Source organism: Carlito syrichta, unplaced genomic scaffold (genome assembly GCF_000164805.1).
Source record: "Carlito syrichta isolate Samal-C Ts95f unplaced genomic scaffold, Tarsius_syrichta-2.0.1 Scaffold305642, whole genome shotgun sequence".
Classification (NCBI taxonomy): domain Eukaryota; kingdom Metazoa; phylum Chordata; class Mammalia; order Primates; family Tarsiidae; genus Carlito; species Carlito syrichta.
This window is the reverse complement of record NW_007249738.1, coordinates 216219-234144: the sequence shown is the minus strand read 5'-3', so window position 1 is coordinate 234144 and position 17926 is coordinate 216219. Positions and strand designations below refer to the sequence as shown.

Genomic DNA, 17926 nt, shown 5'->3' with positions numbered 1-17926 from the left:
AATATGACCCTATTTTTATCAATTCATTAGATAGATACATAACAATAGAGATTGCATTGTTTTTTTACATTTGGAATGTTTCTAATCAAATAGCACAAAAAGGCTAGTGAAAGAAAGTTACATTTCCTTGTCTAAAAGTAAAATCACTTAGTGGTTGGGTGCAGTGACTCGTGCCTATAATCCTAGCACTTTGGGAGGTCAAAGCGGGAGGATTACTTGAGTCCAAGTGTTCAAGATCAGTCTAGGCAATATAGTGAGACCTCATCTTTACAAAAAAATAAAAAATTAGCTGGACATGGTGGCACACACCTGTACTCCCAGCTACTCGGGAGGCTGAAGCAGAAGAATCATCTGAGTCTAGGAGAGCAAGGCTGCAGAAAGCCATGATCATACCCTTGCTCCAGCCTGGGTGACAGAGTGAGATCATGACTCAAAAAATAAATCAATAAAAATAAAAAATAAAGGTAGAAACATTGGTTCTATACAAATAAAAACAATTATAATTGGTATTTATTGGTTTTGTTATTAGAACCAAACTATAGGCAAAATGTAAACAACTTAATTATGATTACAGAATAGAATGTAAATGTTATAAACATTAGTGACATAAATTACATAACTTAAGAAGGGGGTGGGATGGAAAAAGGAGAATAGTGATAATTTCCTCAACCCATATAGCAGGGGTCTGTACGTACTCTCTAGGGATCATGTACTAAAAAAGAAATTGTACAAATTATTTCAAATGATAATTATGCCTTAGGAAAACTAATGTTACCAATTTTTAATTTTAGAAAAAGGATAGTGAAAGGAAATAGGAGATAGGATAAATATGGTAATATTCCCCATCTTTTGTAGCAGGCAGTCAATAGGTTCTTTCTAAAGTTGATAAATCCAGAAAAGAGAGGTATAATACCTAATCCTGAATTGTACCCCACATCTTTAAAAGAAAATTTTAAAAGTATTGAAAAAAAATTTTTTTAAATAGAAATATGCAAAAAGAGAGAGATGTAAGCTTAACAACGAGAGTTTTGGTTTAAGATTTCTGACTTCCAGTCAAATCAGCAATGTAAGATCGTGTTTTGAACTGCTCCTTTCACTCGGGACACGTTGGAGTCATGCTCAATAAAAAGGAAAAGCAATTATCTCTGTGGACCAGAAAAATGAAAGATAAGTACTCTAAAGAAAACAAATTGAAGTCAGGAGCTTGCCAGGCCTCAGGTCTGGAAGCAGGCAGAAGTAATTAGATGTGCGACTAATGTGGAGTACCAGAGACAAAACTATGACCCTCACAAGTCCCAAGATTCTACATTTCTAACAATCTCCCAGGTGATACCTGGCTGCTGGTTCACAGAGCACATTTTGAACAACAAAGTTCTAAAGCGAACAAGGGAGTGTGAGTGAATCTTACAAAATATTTTACATCATACCTAAGTATCACAATTACAAGATTTCTCAAAACGTTGTCTTTTTTGGTGTGTTTTTCAACACAAGAAACAAGACAAAGTTTTCTATTCCATAAGAAAAAAATAACAAAATGGGATTTCATAATTAAACATGTATACTTTTGAAGGAAATGTAGTTATTATTTTGCATTTCACAACTGCATGCAAAGTAAGAGTTCCAGAAGATGAACAATGTATGATGTAATGTAATCATATTATTGGATTTCTTACCTGTCTTAACAGCCGAAGTGATGTATGTTTATTAAAAATCTTCACAGCTACTTCTTCTCCCTCATAGGCTGCTCGATAAACAGACCCAAAGCTGCCATCACCTTTTGAAAAGTACAAAGCACTTAAGTTAATCTGTCCAAGCAGAAAAACTAAGAAAATCACAACTGTAGTAATTATATTTGTTGTATATTTGAAAAGAATTCAGAACCACTGTTTCATCGGATCAAATCTCCTTTTACACTTTCTTTTTCTTCTTCTACTCCATGGACTAAGATACATCTAATGTTTTTGTTCCCAACCTTCCTGTTTTCCCTCTACACATGCCTCACTCAATTACTTCATCCACTCCGGTGACTCCATCTATCTCTACAGGTGCGGAATTGTCACACAGACCCACAAGCTACCTCCTACATCTCTTTTATACTTCCAACTTTGTGTTGGAGATTTACACACATGCTCTTCCCAATCTCAGTCACATTCCATCAGAAGCCACATTCATCATCTTTTCTCCAAACTCATTTTTATTCCACTTTCCATATATCTAATAAAAACAAAACAAAATTCTTTTTCAAGTAATTCTGGTATTGAAACTAAAGAATTAACTTAACTCTTGCCCCCATTCCTAGCCCCACAGCTAAATGGTAGTCCACGTTACAACCTCACTCATGTCCACACCTCTCTTTTCGATTCCACTACTACCACACCCGTTGGGTATCCCTGGTGCCTTCCATCAAGACTGTGGTGACCCCAGAGTTCCTTGCCTCTAGCTCATTATCACTCTTGTGCAAAATTAATTTCCCTTTAATTCCACTTTGATTGCATCACTTCTCTACTCAAAAATGAATTCCTCCATAGTGCCCGATACATTAAAACCAAATTCAGCCAATTTTCATATTGTGGCCCCAAATGCCTTTTCTAGTTCTCTCCTCATTCTACTTTTCATTTTTTAAGCTTGAATTCAATAGTTTTCCTCCTACTCCTAGATGAACAGTATACCTGAGGAGCTTCTTAAAAATTTTAACTTCTGGGCTCAAAGATTCTGATCTAATTAGTTCTCAAAAGTCGTGGTCATTAGGTCTTCCTCCTCCTCCGACTTCTCCTTCTCTTCCTTCTTCCTCTTCTTCATCTTCTCTTCCTCTTCCTCCTCCTCCTCCCCTTCCTTCTTTTTATTCCCCCAGAGAGAGCAATGAGCAAGCAAGGTTTAGAACAATTTCTCTAGACAAACTGGAATAGTCAAATTTTCCCAAACATGCTTTGCACCTTCAAGTCTTTATACTCTTGCTATGCCATTCCTTGACAAGCTCTGTTACCCCATCATCTCAACTTCTGCAGAGTTTATCAAGCCTACAAGGCCCAATACATATAAAGAAATGGAAGCCTGCCTCAAAAACTGACCATGACCAGCCCATGGACAATTAGTCTCCACTGATGTGGGGCAAATTCTATTTGTATAATATTTATGGTTCTCATATAGTGCCTTGAAATGTAGTCACTTGATGGATATAAGTGAATAAACACAGAAAAATCTACAAGGAAACAACAATAACTTGTTTCTAAGTGGCAAAATTACACATCTATGGAAAGCTTTTCTATCTATGTGTGTATTTTCAAAATCTCTATAGTGAGCATATATAATCATATATTATTTTATGCTCAGAAGTAATGTGTACTTATTAAAATAAATAACTCATTTGAATGACATATTTCAAATTGATTATAAACATGTTAAAAGTATTATTATCTGTGTCTTCTCAGTCTTGATACCCTCTCATCCTATCCCTACAGTACTCAATTTTCAACTTTTAATACCATTAGGTAATATTGTTAACATTGAGAGAGTTTCAGGGGAAAATGAAGGCTAGATAGAGAGTTAAGTATTGGAATCTGAAATAGAATTGGGTAGACAGAAGAGGAGAGAGGAAAAGAAAGCAAGTAGAAGGGGAAGGAAGAGAATGGGTAGGATAAAAGAAAATATATTTAATGAATGCATTTTGTTCTGGTTCACCTCAATCTGGACAGCTATCTATAACAAAGAAAAAATTTTAATGGGGCAGAGAGGAAACACACTCTAGGGAGATATATCACAATTTTAAGTGGGAGTAAAGATTTCTAATTTTTAAAGCCCTTTCCTATTTAAGAAGCACAGCTGCATTAATGTGGAGCATGGACTATCTATCTTTTGGGTGACCAAAAACAAAAGTAAGGTTGAGGAGTATACCGTAGATTTGTGACACCTAGGTATGAAGGGAAATTGAAGGCAAGGAACCTTTCCTAACCCTATCAAATCATACCGTTGAAGTACTTGTCCATTGTGGCTCTCCAGAAAATAGTCTCTCAGAAAAGAAAGGCACCCCACAACTTCTCAGATGCATTTAAAAAACCCTATACATTTATATTTAAAATACAGTCACAAAAATAGTTACCTAAAAGAAACTCTGGAGATTGTTCAAATTCCAACTCATCATGATTCAACATAATATTTCTAGGCAGGTCAGCCAAAATCAAGTCAGGAGCAATCTGAGATATTGGAATGGTGAGCCTTGGTTGATCTGGATTTACTAGGAGATCTCCTGAGAAGTACAAAAAACATTGTTAAATAAATAGGACATTTAGGAATCTTTGTAAGTTTGTGGTTTTGACTTGCAAAATTAAGCACATATTCTCTATAATTTCTCATCATTTTCTTTCTTCTCAATCCCAGATTTTTCCAGAAAATTTTAATATCTACCTAGAATTTCGAGAATATATTTCTAGATTCATGTTAGATAGTAGAATTCTGAGCTGCTATAGACTGCATGACATGTGACTAGGAAATTATTTATTTTCTGCTTTCACCACATTCATGAAGCTGTTATTATGTGGCATACATGTGGATAAGTTATGTCCATGTACAATCTATTTTAATCCTCATAATAACTCTAAGAGATAGATGTGGTTAGTATTCCTGTTTCACAGATGAGGTTATGTTACTCAATGAGTCAGCCACTCAAACCCTAAAACCAACATTTCCACATCTAGAACACAAGATTTTATTGGTAATAAACATAATCCATTTTTATGAACTTTCACTATAATTGAATATACTATTTTTAACTCATCCATTTTGAATAAGAACATTTACATTTATTAAAATTCACTTCACAAATGTTGAAGGATCATGACAAGTATTTGTAAGTTGTATCAAAACACACCTTCTTCTGCTTTCTTCATCAAGTCATCAAGTAAGATTTTTTGATGTTCTTCACCATCATTAAAACTATATAATGCCCATTTCTTCAACAGAGTTTCTCCTTCACCACAAATATCAATCTCCAGCAACCCAGGAAACCATTCTTCCATGAGGGAATCAATGTGGTCTACAACTTGGCCCAAAAGAATACAGCCTACATGATTCAAAAAAGAGTTCATCAATACCTTTTCTAAACCTCATACTTTTGTAAAGTTTGAAAAGAGAAACTAACTTTTTTTTTAAGTTTAGATTTCTTTAGTGGTACAATTCAAAGTTTGGGATTGATTTCCTTACCTTTTCTACAAGAAGGAACTGTAATTTTTAAGAAACTCTCTGGGTGATTGTCTAAGACTTCAGATCCTACCAGACAATAAGCTTCTGGAGACCAATTCAAGTAGATGCCTTGTCGCCAATACATTCTGTTTGGGCGAAGTGCTCGTTCTGAAAGGAGTTTAAAAGAATCCAAATGTATCCATTAATTATTTACTACTTCATAATAAATAAAGAGGGAAAAATGGCTGCACACACCACAAGTGACATAATATAGTAATATAGATATATTCGTATTGAAAGTATTGAGTCATTAATAATATGAGTCTTCATCTACATCTACTAAATATTACATTAAATAAATTTTCCTTAATTTTGCACTAAGGTAAATTAAATGACCTGTAGATAATTAAGATACATTTCAGGTTCATGCTTTCAAGTAGTTTAATATGCTTTATAGATGAAGAAAGAGAATCATAAATAAGAACATCATTTTTAAAAAGAAGTTGATGGTCATGCTATCACTAAAACTTCCTGAACTTTTTAATGCAGTATAACTACCTATATGTTGATTAATTCCAAGCAAGATAAGACTTATTTCAGAAACCAGTAACACCTGTGTCAAGCTAATTTTTAACCTCCCCAAAATGGTATTTTCACTTTGGATAACCAAGATGTCTCTTTATTTACTTTAAAGTAAGAGCTAGCATTATAAACACCCATTTTTGTTCTTTATTGTAAATTCCTCAGGGACTGTGCCACAGAATAGAGATACTAGTCCCTACACTGATTGGCCAGGACCTGTTACACTTGTTGAGTAAAACTCCTTGACTGTACGGTAGTCATTCCTTTTTTGTTTGTTCATTTGAGTGTGTGTGTGCATGCACATGCACGCACACATTTGTGTGTTGAAATGAATGCCTCCCCATATTCCCATTTTTTTAAATTATTGCATCCAGTTCAGTGTGGTTTGGAAAGCAAACTATTGCTATTTGTTGGCAATGTTTCTAAAATAACAACAAATGGACTTGGAGTGAGGACCTGAAGAAATTTCTTCCTGACAAATTTCACGAGTTTATATGTATTATGTATCTTTTTGTTGCTCACCCTGAGGTTTTATGAGCTTATTTTCTGATTTTTAGCTGCCTTCCAACAAGTAAACTCTGAAAAACTGACATATTGTTTTTAATATCCTTTCTCCCTAATTTTTCAAAATATTAAGTTTTCATTAAACACTTACCTCTTCCTGAAAGCATATAAGGTGAAATTTCAAGTAATCGACTGATTAATCTTGACCAAAATCCCATTGGAAAATAAGGCATTTCATACAGTCGAATGATAATTTCAGAGTTCTCACAATGGGGAAGTTCTATCACAGGCCTGTGATCAGACAAACTAAAGGATAAAGGACACTATCATTATATAGCTTTATAAAACATCTAACCATGTTGGTCAAAGGGTTTTACTGCTTGAAATCAATGAAGGCAACTATCCTAAGGAATTTTACTACTTGAGGGTAATATTCTTTTGCTATATGCTCTTCCTACATCAAAAATTCAGTGGTCATTTAATCAATCCGAATGCATATTCAAATGCAATAGATGCATGCAATTTTTTAATAATCCTATGTATACTAATAAATTATTACAAGCACTTATACAATGATAAATGCCAAGATTATATATAAATTGAAAATAATACATGTCTATATATTTAAATTGGTTGCCATCCATCAATCAATGTAATTTTCACTTTTGAATATCATACTACTTTATAACATTTCCCAGTTTCTTATAAAGCAAAAAGAAAAAATTATATAACTTTAGGCCTGCATTGTGATGACATAAATTCTTTTAAAACTGTTGAAAATTATTGCCCTCAAAATTGGCCTAATATAATCAGCTTTCTCAATACCATCATGTAAGGATAAACAAACACACACACACACACACACACACACACACACACTTCCACGGTTTACATATCTTAAATAATTTAAGCAGTAGTAAACAAAATAGTAATTATGTACATAAAATGTCATTTACTATATCTTTAAAATGTCAAATGCAGTATTTTCATTAAAAGTAAAGGCTAAGAAAGTTTACACAAGAAGCAAAAACAAATATAAATAAGTAGCACATCTATTATAGAACAAAGTTACTTTGACAATTAAAAGAACATAATAGATGGTGAATTTCCATGGAGTAATTAGATTTTTATGATTTGGTTTACCTGCTTGGAACCAGCAAATATTCTTCTCCTATTGGCAAGGCAATCTGGAATTTTTCTAGGAGTTTAAAGTATTGTAACATGTAGTTCTTTGGAAATCTTTTTTTCTTTGAGAGAAATTTTTCCACATCTCTACGTGAAATAATTCCCTTAGGATGTTTTGGACAGCCTTCCACTTTCACTGTCAAAATCTGAAAGATTTAAACTCATAAATAATCGCTAGAATTCATTTCGTGAAAGGTTGCAAATTTAAAGCATTTCATGTCTCCACTCAGTGAAAATGATCAGAACAATTTTTTCATAAGGTACATCATAGGACCTAATTTCTCTAACAGCCAGGTAGCCCAGAAGCCCATTGGGGTATCTCCTTCTCCCCAAAAGTTGTTAAATTAAGAAAGTGAATTCAGATCAGAAATTATTTAGATTCTTTGAAACCAATGACTCCTTCAACATTCCCCTAGCTCTAATTAACAGATTGATCCATTAGCTCACATCCATATTGCAGTCTCATCAATAACATATTCCTCAGATAATTATCTTCCAGACTGTTACCACTACAGGTTTGCAATAGAAATAATACTTTACATTTATAGAATAGGAGAGGCTTTCCATCACTGGGAAGGGAGGCTATGTAGTATATTATAGTTTAGTGACTTTCAAAGTAACTACTCAATTTTGCTGGATTCTACTTGCAGAGTCTTGGTCAGTAGATCTGGTCTGAGGTTTGAGAATCTGCTTTTTTTAAATATCATTTTTAACAAGCAACCCAGATGAATCTAACACAGAGACAATACTTCAAACTTTGATCATTGTCATGGCAGTTAATCAAAGTCAGAACCCATGTTCAAATCCAGGCTCTACTACTACCCGTGTGACCTTTGGAAAGATATTTGATTTATTTAAGGCACAGCTTCCTTCTCTGTAAAATGAGATAAAAGTGACCATCTTAGATTTCCATGAGAATGAAATAACACATACAAAATACATGAAGTACATATGGCGATTGTTATTATATAGTAAGCTCTCATATATTAGTCATAATTATCTACATAGTCCTATTTATTTTACTTAGTCAAATTCCTTTTGTTTGTGTGTGTGTGTGTGTGTTTGTTTGAATCAGGGTCTTACTCTGTCGCCCAGACTGGGATGTGGTGCAATGATGATCACAGCTCACCAAGGCCTCAACTTCCTGGACTCAGGCAATCCTTCTGCCTCAGCCTCCTGAGAAACTGGGACTACAGGCACCACCACATATATCTAATTTTTAAAAATTTTTTGAGACAAAGTCTTGCTATCTTGCCCAGGCTGATCTCCAACTCCTGGGCTCAAGCAATGTTCCTACTTTAGTATCCCAAAGTGCTGGGATTACAGGCGTGAGCCACCGCACCTGGCTGCCAAACTCATTTTTTTAAATGGTTTGTGAAGGTATCTTTTTGGTAGAACTATTTATGTTCCTCCAGGTATATTCTTAGAAGAAGGACTGCTGGATTGCATGGAAGATCAATTTTTAGTTCTTTTAGAAATCGGTTGAACTAGCCTGCACTTGCATCAACATTGTAAGAAGCATTCCCTTTTCTCCACACCCTCGCCAACATCTGTTATTTTTTGATTTATTGATGAGGGTCATCCTTTACTGGAATTAGGTGGTATCTCATTGTGGATTTGATTTGCATTTCTCCTATGATTAGTGAGGCTGTGCATTTTTTCGTGTATCTCTCGACTGCTTATACATCTTCTTTTGAGATCTATTCATGTCCTTTGCCCGCTTTTTGAAAGGATTGTTTTATTTTGTTTGTTTTTCTTTTTGATCATTTGAGTTCCTCGTAGATCCTGGATGGTAGGCCACATTAATCACATTACTGCAAGGGAGGGATCCGCAGTCAGTGGGGGCACATAGCATAACAAAGAGTACCTGGTCTTAAACAGGGGAAGTGAAAGCCAGTTGGAGGTCCAAACTTCACCTGCACACAGCCAGTTTGTGTAGCTAATCCTGACCTGTACCCCACATATCCACAATAAAAATAAAATAAAATAAATTGTGCTTAAATTTCTTTACTAGATCTATAATATTTAAGGAAGCAGACACTATGTTATCATATAGTTCAATAAAATAATGAATTGTAAAATCCTTAGGCCTCCTTGGGGCTTTGTCTTACCCATCTCTATATTTATCTTTTGAATGCAAAATTCATTTTATTGAATCAATGAATGCATGACTGATTGAACATATTGGCATTTAATGGCAGTGTGCAATAGCTCGTTAAATGATAAACACTGTAGTTTAGGACTTCTTCCATATTGTGCATTTCATAGTCTTTAAGTGGTGATGAGAATTGTTTACCGTTAAAGTGTTTTTTAAATGCTAATATCTTCTCTGACAATTCCAACCACACTTTAAATTTTCTTTGTAGCACTCTGTACCACTCAATATGTGCTTATTTATTAATGTTCTCTTGTTTAAATGCCAGCCCCATGAGTGCACGAACTCAGAGACACTTGGTTTGCCAGCTTGGGGCACATAGAGAGTGGGTGGGCTCATTAGAGCTTCTGCACTATGAAATCATTGCTGCCCTTGCTTTGATGATTCACAGAGGTGAATACTCCTAATTATTTTTGTTGATAGGTGTCAGACAAGGTTCTCTTGGTTGCACTTGATTATTTACAGCTTTCATTCCATTTAAATCTTAGTGAAAATGACATTATATTTCAATTTATCCACATAAATCAAAATGATAGTACTTATTTTTTAAGTAAATAGGAATTTTGGGTTTTTTTTGAGTTGAAGTCTCACTCTGTCACCCAAGCTGGAGTACAGTGGCACAACTCACAGCCACCCCAGTATCAACCTGCTGGACTCTGGTGATCCTTGCACCTCCGCCTTCCAAGTAGCCGGAACTACAGGCAAATGCTACCATGCCCGGCTAATTTTTTGATTTTTTGTAGAGACGAGATCTCGCCAAGTTGCCCAGGCCAGTCTTGAACCCACGGGCTCAGGCAATCCGCTTGTCTCAACCTCCCAAAGTGCTGGAATTACAAGCTGAGCCACTGAGCCTGGCCAAGAAATACAAATTGTCATTTTACTGACATTTTAAATCTTTCAAAATAGTAGTGCTGTTCAAATTATTAATTTAGTTTCCACTTAAATTATCATGTTTAAATTATGACTAAGCTAATGAAAAGAACTTTCATGAAGTTTCAACTGAATTACTACATAGAATTTCCAGAAATATTGTTGCAGTCATAGTGGAAATTAATTTTTGGTTTAAAAAGGATGATTCTGATGCAACCCTTTCCTTATTGTACTGTATGATATGCTCACTTTAATATTAGCCACATATGTGCAAATTCAAATGTTCCAAAGTCACATGGAAACGCATCACTTTTGGGGGCAAATGGTAACCTTTTCTTTACTACATAGAGTTTGACCACTTTCTGGTAGCTACAATGAACCACCTAAGATGATAAAATCTGCTGGGTATATTTAAAACTCCCTTTACTGTACAGGATGCATCTATCTACACATATTTTTTATTTGGTTTCATTCCTGACACACTTTCTAAAACTACATGAGTAACTTTCTATTATTTTGAATATATATTTTTCCTAAAATAACATGCCTTAATAATATGAAGTTAGCCAACATTTACCACTCATAATGAACTAGGGAGGAAATTGTGATTATCCTTATTTTACAAATGAAGACACAAAGGTGTGAAGAAAGGTCACAAAGCTAGTAAGTATTTAGAAGAGATTTAAATACATGTCAAGCTGACCCTTGAGCATATGCTCTGGATCACATGACGCCACTGGCTCCATTATTGTTTAATAGATGAGTAGAAATACACTGTGATGACATATGTACAGAATGATGGAAACCTAATTTTAAAATATCTACCCAAATAGTAATAACTGACATATTACAATTAATTGTCAATGACAATAATGTTTCGATATACTCTCAGGTTCCATGGTACAGGATTTACCCTCCACTTTTTTTAGTTATCCCTTTAAAACATCTCCCTTTTTTCCTTAGATGGAATTTAGGAACAATTATTCAAGATTGTCTGAGGAAGTTCAAGTGCCATTATGGTTTGATTGGAAGAGATATTTCTAATATAAAAGGGCATAACCATTTTAGGGACTCAGGGAATCACACGTAAAATTATAAATTATTCTCATAAACAAACTAGTTGCTTAATGGTTCTCAACTGGAGTAATTTTGCATCCCTTTGGCAATACTTGGCAACATCTGGACACATTTTTGCTTGTTATAACTGTGAGGGCACTACTGACATCTGGAATGTAAAGGCCAGTGATGTTGATAACATCCTACAATGTGCCGCAAAGAACTACCTGACCCAAAATGTCAATAGTGCTGATGTTGAAAAGAAAGAGGCAATGTGTTTTGTTCAAATGGTTTTCTGTAACATACTTATAGAGATGGATGATTATAACTAATTAACACAAATTGACTGGTAATGGGTTATCACTGGAAAAAGAAATCATTTTCAATATAAATGAAGGAAAGATAGGTATAACTAATGCCATTCAAAGTTTTCAAAATTGTAATCATTTAGAGTTCAGATCAATTCACTCAACAGTCAAAACTCCCTTCCATGTTATCTAGATAGAGGCTTCACAGGTTCATCAACTCCATTTTCTTATATGTGTTTACTATAAAGATTTTCACACAGCCTTCACTCAATAGACCAAGGCAGTAACCAAAGCAATGATGTCATCAGAATCCAGAAAAGCAGCATGGGGCAGAGTGGTACAAACAATTCTCTGTGATTTGAAAACAAAGACATAAAAGTAAACTCAAGATATCTTTCCATCTTCCATGAAGTTCGTCAAGCAGATGTCTATGTGAAGCATTCTACAGTTTTCTGTATTCACAACAGTTTCTGCCTTAACTATACACAAACTCTAAAAAGTTCAATGCTCTGGGTGCCATCCGTTCTACTCTTTGATCATACCCCTCATGCCACAAAAATTATAAGACACCAACCTGTGCCATGATTTTACAAAGCCACTTGGGTTCCACGAAATATAAGTCACTTAACTGCAGAGCTGGGTCTTGGAAGTGAAGAAGGACTCCTGTAGTAAATGTATAAAACAGTGAAACTGGCAATCGAGAACAAATATCAAGGGGCTTTAGAAAGAATCTAATTCAACCGTCTCATTTCATAGGTGAGGAAACTTCAACATCATTAACGACAAAGCTATGAGAACCTGTACATACTAGTTCCCAAGCTTTAAGGTATCAATATTGTGGACCCTGAACATTTACCATAACACTATGAGAAAGGGTTTGGCAGCAACGGGACACTGCTGGGTGAAGTACATAGCATCAATAAGGTTTCCCACACTTTACCTGTAAGATGACCACATATGTACCTAACCCTGAATTATACCCCACATTTTAAAAATAAAATAAAAAAATAAAGTCTCAATATTACAGTGAAGTATTTTGAACTATATAAAACCCTCATATATTAGAATATTTGAGACAATGACATGCATGGCAGAGTATATTTTACATGTAAATAGAAATTCATAATTTTCTTTTTAGCTTGCTAAATACACACTACAAACAGATTTTATTTTAAAATAAGACACATTCATTTTATTTTCAAATTAAGCAGCATATCTCAGCCTATCTGACTTAAGAATGATGGAAAAAAGAAAGAGATCATAATCTACATGAAAAAAAATTTATACAACATAATCTAGGATCAAAAGCAGCTTCCCAGCCACTTACTCTGGTACAGATCAACTCAAAAATTTCCAGCAAGATAATACTCATCAAGTACACAATTAGCACTGAAGGCGGTTTGAGAGGTTTCATCTGTGAACCAATATATGATGTAACAGGGCTAGAACTGCCACTCAGAAGCTGCATCATCTCAGGCAATCATTGAGTCTCTAAGTGCCCAGTTAGACCAGCCCAACAGTCATTCTCTTCTGCAAGATATAAATAACGTCTGCATGCACTAAAGTCATTTGACATTATGAAAAGATATGGTTGTGTTCAGAGTTCCACAGTTTCTGAATAGTAAAGGCAAGTTCTAGAACCCACATGTTTTAACTCATGCTCAAGGGCTCTTTCCACTACTTTGCCCCTTACATGATTTCTATATATATTTTCTTATGTCATAATATGTGATTCAACATCCAGGCACATGAAGATTTTCCAGAAAGAAAAAAAATCAGTGGCCTATGCAAAATTGTGTGGCTCTTTGCTTACATTTTGAATGTAGATTCTATACACGATTCAGAAACATTTTCATAAATTACTACAGCTGAGCTTTGAAAAAAAATGTGAAACAAACACACAAACCTGATTCATTGAGGAAGTGAACGGCATGAGGCAGCTCATTTTCATCTAACTGCAGCTGATTTTCTCTCACTAGTTGTAATAATCGTTTCCGGTCAATTACGGGAAATTCAATTGGCACATTTTTACGCTCCGATAAAATGATTTTCTCAAGTTCTACATAGCAGTCTGGAATCAGCTGCCCAACAACAGGCTGATCTCGGATCTATGAAATTACAAATGACAAGCTGTAAAAATCTATTTTGTTAATGTATTTATCAAGTGGTTGATAAATTCAGTGCTAATAGTTTTGTTTTTTATTTTATTTTATTTTATTTTATTTTTGAGTTGGAGTCTCACTCTGTTGCCCAGACTGGAGTGCAGTGGCCGCTCCCGGCCACCGCAGCCTTGACCTGCTGGGCTCTGGCGATTCTTCCGCCTCAGCCTTCCAAGTAACTGGAGCTACCAGTGCGCGCTAACACACCCGGTTAATTTTTTTTTTTTTTTTTATTGTAGAGATGAGGTCTCACCAAGTTGCCCAGGCGGGTCTCGAACCCATGGGCTCAGGCAATTCACTCACCTCAACCTCCCAAGGCGCGGGATTACAGGCTGAGCCACCAAGCCCAGCTGCTAATAGTTTTTACAGAAATGGGTATATTATTCAGAAGTATATTTTTAAATAAAATCAAAATGCAATGAAAAGCTATTTAGATGGTAAGGAATAAAGAAGATGAAATTTAAGAAAACAGTGCACACAGAAGCCAATTTGGAAAGAACTATTAAATAAAATATCACGGAAATATTTATCTAACTATCTAGAAATTGCATAGCAAAAAAAGATAAATCACTAATCATAAAAGAATGACTTCTTTATTTTCTAATACAGTAATCTTAATGTTTAATAGACATTTTAGCATTAAAAATCAGTATGTATCATGAGAGCTTTTGGACATTATCAGATTTAAAAATTCAAGGTAAAGCATTAAACTTTGCGATTATTTGCAAAATGTCACATTGGTGGAATATATATATAAACAGTGAGACCTGGAGACATGACATATTCTCAACCAGGCTATGCTATTTTGTGGACCCTAGAACTTTGAGAAATGATAAATCATCTAAACACCAATGATTCTGATATAAGAGGATGATCATTAGTCTGTTACACTTAGACATAATGATTTCCTACCAACTGAGAAATATATAAAGTATAATTTTTAAATGGCCTTAAGATGATAGTTTTTATAATAAAAATATTTTCCAAGCCATTTTTTAAACATAATTTTAAATAGAAATGCAACTCTTAACAGTATCCAGAATGCTGTCAAGCACCACCAGGGGGCAGTCTCTCCCTATTTCTGGATCCACAAGAATGACATTCTTTTTACCTGACAATACTGATCGAAATTTCTACTTAAATTCTTAAACCTATTACAAGTAGGAATTCAGCATACACAAACAAAAATGCAACTTGTACTTTTTTTGCTTGTAACTAGAATCTTAAGGAAGCTGATTTACAGCAACCATAACCATTACTTCCGTATTTACCTGCAAAGGTTTACTCAAAAGAATTGTTTTCATGTATCCCTTGTCCCAGAAAATTAGATATAATTTCACTAACCTCCACTTTTCATATTCCTTCCCTTCATTACGCACAAATTAGGATGAGACAGATTTTCACATTGGAGTTTATGTTTTAACTCAAGGAGGAAAATCTACATATAGAAGTCAACAAGAGTTCTCATAAAAAACAAATCAAGTAGAAAGTGAAGAGCTTTATAGGGCTAGGTCTCAGGATCAGAAAAGGATGGCTGCTCTGCTAATGGACTGGACAAGATTGAAGGGGGTATTGTCAGCATTGAACTCTGTTTTGCCCTGCTTCTCCTTTTAGCTTGATTATTAGTTCACCAATAGGCCAAGCCAAAAAAAAAGGAAGTCTTTTATTCTAAAGAGTCTGCATAGACACATGTTAATAAGGATGAGACAGGCAAAGACTAGAGAAGAGCTAAGATCAAAGGAAGAGATGAAAAATAAATGAAAGGACAAAAAAATGATCTCTCATAGATTAAAAGCCGATATTTAAATACAGGTTGAAGTACCTCAGGGAGGAGAGAATATTCAAGTTCCTGCAGGCTCACTGGTTATCTGAAAGAGTCACTATTCTATCAAGCAATCAAATGAGTTTTCAAACCAACATGCCCAGATGATGTATCTATTAGCAACATACACTTGTATTTAAATGATATTAATATTTCTCAAAGTGTTGTTTTACTTCTGCATATAGAGGTGTCTTCAAAGTTCATTTATAGCTGCTGAAAGAAAACTGGTCTGATTGACTGATGGTGATATCTTACTATTAGACAAAAGCAGTATTAATCCACCTTATCTATAGACTTGACTTCAACTAAATTCACTCTTTTTTGAAACAATTTCATCTTCTAAGAAGTCTTTTTAAAGACACAATATATTATCTGACAGCAATGACGAAAAGAAAAACTATTAAAATGTTCTAAGTAACAACAAAGTTCTTGAAGTATGGTATAGTCTCAGAAGAAAACCACCTGGATAAAGAGATTAATTGCACGAATGAATTTTATACATTTTTTTTAAAGTCACGGTAATCGCTAAGCATAAGTACATGAGAATAGGAAAATCTTCATGTAAATAATGTCATTCTTCTTATATAACAATGCCACTACCAACCCACTGTCAGTAAGCCTTTTAATAACTATAATAAATTTGTGTTGAAAGATACATGCGTACAGATTCTCTCCCTAGGTACCACAAAGACCATCACATTTACAAATGGCTTATCAAGTACTAGATAGAAGCATAATCTGTAGAAATGGAATAGAACTATGCTGACTGGCCAACACGAAGTTATCACCAGGGTGACCATGTAATTTATCATCCAAATTGGAATGCTTCAGAGAATGTAGTGGGACACTATTAATAATTATGCTGGGACTGCCCAGTCCAAATAGGGTCCTGTTTATAAGCCACAGTCTTGATCATTAGTGCTAATGAGCTAAGCCAATAGGGACTAAATGAAATTCACCATTATGTGTGTCATATTGAACAACCAGGGTGTTTTTCAGTAAAGTTTATACCATGCTGCTTGTAGAAACTAGGGAAGATTTCTTTTTCCTACAAGTATCAAAAAAGAGCACTCTCCCTGATAACTGATTTATTTATGTTTTATGGAGATGTGGCTTGCCAGAAGAGAACTCTAGAAATTTAAAAATGTCCTAAAATGGAAAGCCCAGTTTGTATGAATTCAGTAATTATTTAGACATTGCTGAAAACCACATTAGGGTCTTGATGACTAAACGAAAGAGCTGTCTCACAATACTGAAGGGAAAAAAATAGAATGGGAATCACAATGACAAGAAACAGGAAGAAATGGCACAGATCAAGATGTGCATAAAATAGGACCTCCCAAAGGAAGGAGCAGATGGAAAAATAACAGTCAAAGAATAATAAAAGGAAGATGATCCTAAGACCTCAATATTCACCTTTACCCTTTTGATTGAATCACCACGACAGGAAGTTGGGCGGAAAAGGGCATTAAAAACATTTTCTCAGATTCTCTCTCAGAAACATTTTGTCAGTGTCGCAGAAATATTCTCTTAGTTTCACTCTGGATCTTCTAATTATGTTTCATTCCCATACCCATAAATTAGAAATGAGGTATGGTATAAATAAATAATTTAAAACTGAAAGTACTCTAACAATGCTAACAGCAATTTTAAACCCTGTAATTTGAATATAGCTCACTTCTCAAAACTTCTGACATGTCTAGGCAGTTGAGTAACTTGAGAATTAATAAGTTATATTTATCTATCAGTCTATGGAAGGTATGAACCATGTTACCTTGAAATTAAGGCTCTCGTTTATGATGGTTTTCCGAAGTTTTGCCAAAGCATCAGATTCCTCGGTGGCGTTTACAAAGTGGTAATCTCGTATGGCAGGGAACCCTCGCTTATTCAAGAGTTCCTTGGTGATTTTACTTATGCAGGCTTTGCGCTGCTTCTCATCAGAAACATCTAAATGCGTGCCAACAAGAATCACAGGGGAAGAAGAAGCACGAGCCTGCAGGGAAAGACACAAAATACTCTTGTGTCTGCTTTCAAATTGGGACTCCCCACATTTCTGTTGATATTTGCTTTCTATGACATCAACTTGAGTGGAAATGAGAAACTAAAAGAC

At 34.9% G+C, this 17926-nt stretch overlaps 1 protein-coding gene across 1 annotated transcript in view; it reads right to left on the bottom strand.

The window, feature by feature from the left end:
• The window catches only part of LRRK2 (leucine rich repeat kinase 2), a 150490-nt gene that overhangs the window by 40666 nt on the left and 91898 nt on the right, over positions 1-17926 (bottom strand). The window contains exons 31-39 of the mRNA XM_008061931.2: positions 17591-17809; positions 13742-13943; positions 12410-12498; positions 7405-7592; positions 6413-6567; positions 5197-5343; positions 4865-5056; positions 4097-4243; positions 1674-1774 (exon numbers count right to left, since the gene is read on the bottom strand). Of these exons, the coding sequence (XP_008060122.1) occupies positions 1674-1774; positions 4097-4243; positions 4865-5056; positions 5197-5343; positions 6413-6567; positions 7405-7592; positions 12410-12498; positions 13742-13943; positions 17591-17809 (1440 nt within the window). The remainder of the gene's footprint in view (positions 1-1673; positions 1775-4096; positions 4244-4864; positions 5057-5196; positions 5344-6412; positions 6568-7404; positions 7593-12409; positions 12499-13741; positions 13944-17590; positions 17810-17926) is intronic.